A 5,294-nucleotide genomic window follows, 5' to 3' on the forward strand; every position below is an offset into this window, starting at 1 on the left:
GTTCTCAAATTAAAATCGACATGCTTTTGCTACTGATTTACCTTCATATTATTCGGTGTGAACTGCAGAAGTCGAACATGTGAGATCTGACCATCAGCCGAAAGCGACTCTAACCGTTCTGGACGTCACACGTGTATTTACAGTCAAAACACATCAGTCTAAAGTATAAACTGTTTTCTGATGATGAGTCAAAGCAAGAGAATAAAACCTGAGACACACGACAACAGCTGTGAGACGAGAGCTAAACATCAACCTGAGAGACTTTTATCTCATGACCCTTACCACATGACCGACAACATCCAAACATAGTGTCCATCTTTAACAGATTACACACGCACACCACACACACACCACACAAACACACTCGCTCGGTCGCTCGCACGCACGCGCATCCACACACACACAGGGACAGACACGCGCACATACACACACACACACACACACACACACACACACACACACACACACACACACCACACAAACACACTCACTCGCGCGCGTGCGCACATACACACACACACAGGGACAGACACGCGCACATACACACACACACACACACACACACCACACAAACACACTCACTCGCACACGCATCCACACACACATACTGACACACACACAGGGACAGACACACAGGGACAGACACGCGGACATACACACACACACACACACACACCACACAAACACACTCACTCGTGCGCGTGCATCCACACACACATACTGACACACGCGCACATACACACACACACCACACAAACACACTCACTCGCACACGCATCCACACACCACACAAACACACTCACTCGCGCGCGCGCATCCACACACACATACTGACACACGCGCACATACACACACACACACACACACACCACACAAACACACTCACTCGTGCGCGTGCATCCACACACACATACTGACACACGCGCACATACACACACACACACCACACAAACACACTCACTCGCACACGCATCCACACACACACCACACAAACACACTCACTCGCGCGCGCGCATCCACACACACATACTGACACACGCGCACATACACACACACACACCACACAAACACACTCACTCGCACACGCATCCACACACACACACACACCACACAAACACACTCACTCGCGCGCGTGCATCCACACAAACATACTGACACACGCGCACATACACACACACACACACCACACACACATACTGACACACACACAGGGACAGACACGCGCACATACACACACACACACATGTGAAGACAAAAACTGTATTTACACAAGCGTCCTGCTGTACTGAAGAGACTGACAGTACTGACAGTCACATTCACAATAAAACAGCTGAAACACTTTCAATAACAACAGCGGCACACAAACACAAGCAACAGAATATTCACCACAGTTTTATTATAGTACTATTTTACTATGAATATTGGTGTAGTGTGAAAGTGTGGTTACTGTAGTAAAACCATGACTCGTTTTTTACAGGAGGATGCAGAAAACTCTCCGTCTTCAGACAAATGAAACACTGAGAATCTAGTTCTGACTAAATGACTTCTGTTTCAGTAACATCATCTAAAGATCTGCTCATCCAATAATTTATAATAATCTGATCTAATCTGAGATCAGACTCACAAACTCAAGAAGTCAAGAAAACACTGAATATAAAACACATCAGAAATAATGTTTCATTTAAACCACATCTAATCTCCTTTTTAACGTCGAAATGATCACAAGTGTTTCTCACCGGTGGTGTTTTTTTGGAGGAGGTGGAGGAGGTTCAGATCCTGCGGTTCTCTCAGCGTTGACTTCTAGAAGAGACGAGGATGCGACGGCTCTGAGCTCTTGCGTCTGACTGGAGCTTTTGTTGCTATTGGTGCCTGTCGTGGTTCTGCCCTCGCTCGACCGACTCTCACAAACAGCAGATTCATTGAGGTCAGACACTGTTCTCCGGGCCGTCCCCTCCTCACGCTCATGCTCTTCATCCACCTCATCGATACGACCCTCCAGACTCCTGAGGCTCAAGGATCTGCGCTCCGGCGGTCCGTCTCCCTGCGGGACTTCTTTTGGAGACACATGGAAGCTGAGTTCAGGTAACGGTGTTAAACTGGAGGCTCCGAGTCTGGGTGAGCGAGTGTTGATTTTAGGAGGCACCGGTGGACTGGACTGAGGTTTTGGTGGGGCTGAAGCGGTGGGACTGGAGGCGTCTGGCCACGTGAAGGCCGGGACACACGGATCTTTAGGGCTGAAGTGAGTCCATTGAGTGCTGACGGCAGAATCCGGGCTCCTCAGGTAAAACGTCAGGTTGTTTTCCTCCGTACGGGCGGCCATGACTGTGATAGTTGCTCTGTGACTTTCACCGCCCTCCGGACGAGTTTGTCCATCTTCCAGCGGTCGACGCTTTCTTTTGGTGCTCTCGGCGTAGATGGGCTCGCTCTCCTCGAGTCTGTCCGGTGGAGCGTTTGCTGCATCCCGAGAGCTCTGAGGACTCGTGAATGAATCTATACTGCTTCCATCTGACAGAAGTGAGTCTGGACAACTCCCTTGAGATGTTCTGTTGAGTCTGTTCACCGCTGCTGCAGATCCCACGTCTGTCCCGAGACGACCTCCTGTATCACCTGTCGACAGGTTTCTTTGAGTCACGGCGTGAAGACATGAATCTCCGTTCACATAAGTGCTGTGAGACGCTTTATTCTGTGGTCTGCAGGGGTCTCCATTCTCTCTCACACCGCCGTCTTCTTCACTCATAAAGATGTTACTGATGATCATAGAGTCGTTAGAGAATCCTGTCGCTGAGAGGTTTGATGTGAATTTGCTGGAATATTCCTTCGTTCCAGAGATGGAGTTGTTTTGTATGAGCAGAGTCCTGTGGCATCCGTTACTATCCATGAACAGAGGAGCCAAATCCACGGCTTTCTTAAATCCCACGGCGCTCATCTGAACGTTCTGAAGTACACAAACATACCTCACAGTTAACAACAACTCAAACGGTGTGCTTAAATGAACAACAAAATGATAATCAGCTCCTTTTATGAAAAAACTATCGCTGTGCGATATTAAAGAAAAATGCGATATCCAATAGCATGCTAAATAATGCGACATTCGATATGCGATAGATTTGAGAACATTTTATGTATTTAAATAGTTTCAAAATATATCTAAAAAAAACTATATAACCAATAGGGCTGTGTGATATTAAAGAAAAAGGCGATATCTGATATGCGATACATTTAATTTTCTCAAATGTATTTAAATTGTTTCAAAATAAATTATATAACCAATAGGGCTGTGCGACTAACAATTTTTGAATAATGCAATGTGCGATTGAATAATGGTTAGAAGTTTGCAAAACGTACATTTAAAAACTGAAAATGATCCATAACATCCATATTTGACATTATTCTGATTATTGATCATCTTCCACACATGTCTCTCTGCTATCTGCATCAACCTACATCGTATAGACTATACGCAACTTTTAGATTTTTTAAAATAATTCTGTTATTGCAAAATATTGCGATATGCACATTTGCGGTATTTCAATAATTTCGATAAATTGCGCAGCCCTAATAAGAGTCAATAAACTATGTAATGCAAGAAAAACCTGACATGATGAAATAAAGACACATGAACACAACATATGAATGAAGTCTTCTTGCCAATGACTCTTGGGTTGTGCAATATACTGATATTATCATAATGTCACAAATGAGCGTATCACACTGGTTTGCAGTAACTGAATGATTTTAATGTTTCATTAAGTGATGTAAAGTTAGAGTGTTAGTGTCTATGTGTGCTCTCCATGTCTGTTATGTATATAATGTTCTGTTTTTAAATAGATTTTATCATAGTTCAAACTGGGTTTGCGCCCTTCAAAACAAAGGTGCTAGAAACAGATTTCCACAGTGATACCAATTTTTGTTCCTCAAAGAATCATTCAGTTAATATTTCTTATAAGACCTTTTCTTTCTCACAATACTTTTACTCAATAGAACATTTATTCAATGCCAATAAAGTTTTGTGAAATAGATCAAACTTTCCAAAATGAAATTTACTGTTTTCTACATAAAATGATTCTACACAATGTAAACAAACATTCTGTGAAAATATAATCTTGATATCTTGATGACTGACTGAGACCACATCAAAGATTGAAATCAAACTTTAATGCTCATTGTTTCCTCACTAGACTTTGTGAGACAGATTGTGTCATTTTTCTTCAATACCGTGCACTAAAGTTTTGGTTTAGAGAAAACTGCAGCGTCTCAGACATGCCTGATGTTTACTCGAGCACAAATAAGGCGTGTGCTCTTCTCATGTGCGTTTATTTTGTGATCAGTCAGAGAAATTACGCTATCAGTATAATCTCACGCCGGTCATTTCCCATAAACTCTGCTGGTGTGTTATCTTGATTTACAGACGTAAGCCCCTCCCCTCTTTAACATCATCATACCCAAACACGACAGGAGTTTATCCACTGACAGGGTTACCTGCTCCATGTTCATGTTGATATCCGTGTTGATGTCCATGTTCATCATGGTGGGTCTGACAGCGATGGTGGGTTTACTGTAAGGTGATGGAGAGCTCAACCCATCCTCGTCCTCCAGCAGAAGACTGTTCCTGACACACACAGAGCTCTGCCCGTGAGCGCTGCGAGGATGAAAGCAGTTCTTACACGATCCGGGTTTCCACACGTGCTCTGCGAAGTCGGCACACGCAGACATTTTAACACGCGAGCAGACGTCTCGTCCGTCTGGACTCCACCGCTGCGTCACACTCGCTCCATCAGAGACCTGACAAAACACAGATCTGATTTACTCACTTGATCACCGGGCAAGCCTTCATTCACACTTTTTGACTTTCAGAATGAAATGTGCACTCGTACAAGAGACTTTGAGCACATAGTCAGATCAGAAGAAACAAATCTCTCTAAATCCTGCTCTCTCACTTTATAGAAATGAAATAATACAACAGAATCCAGTGTAAGGGCTGTGCGATCTTGAGGAGAAATGCTATATGAGATCAATAAATAACAATAAAGCGATACGATATTTCTTTTCCTAAAGCCAATTTAAATTGTATTCAAATATATCAAAGAAATGATATAACCAACATATATTTGACATTATTTTAGGAAAAAGAAAGCAACTTCTGAAATTGAACAGCCATGTTTGAAAAACAAAGCAGACTCAGTATAAATGCAGTGAAATCACTGTGATATGATCCAGCTCAGTTTTGAAATGAATGAAAGTGCCATGGTCCAGATTCAGTCTATCTTTAACTTCATTCATCTCTAACTGGATTT

The 5,294-nt window shown here is 43.2% G+C and overlaps 1 protein-coding gene across 1 annotated transcript in view; it reads right to left on the reverse strand.

The window, feature by feature from the left end:
* prag1 (PEAK1 related, kinase-activating pseudokinase 1) overlaps window positions 1-4,840 on the reverse strand; it is a 14,840-nt gene extending 10,000 nt beyond the window's left edge. The window contains exons 1-2 of the mRNA XM_079488387.1: window positions 4,480-4,840; window positions 1,737-2,935 (exon numbers count right to left, since the gene is read on the reverse strand). Coding sequence (XP_079344513.1) covers window positions 1,737-2,935; window positions 4,480-4,713 — 1,433 coding nt within the window. The 5' untranslated portion in view covers window positions 4,714-4,840. The remainder of the gene's footprint in view (window positions 1-1,736; window positions 2,936-4,479) is intronic.
* Window positions 4,841-5,294: the final 454 nt, after the last annotated feature.

This window comes from Barbatula barbatula (genome assembly GCF_947034865.1).
Source record: "Barbatula barbatula genome assembly, contig: scaffold_208, whole genome shotgun sequence".
In the NCBI taxonomy this organism is placed as follows: Eukaryota; Metazoa; Chordata; class Actinopteri; order Cypriniformes; family Nemacheilidae; genus Barbatula; species Barbatula barbatula.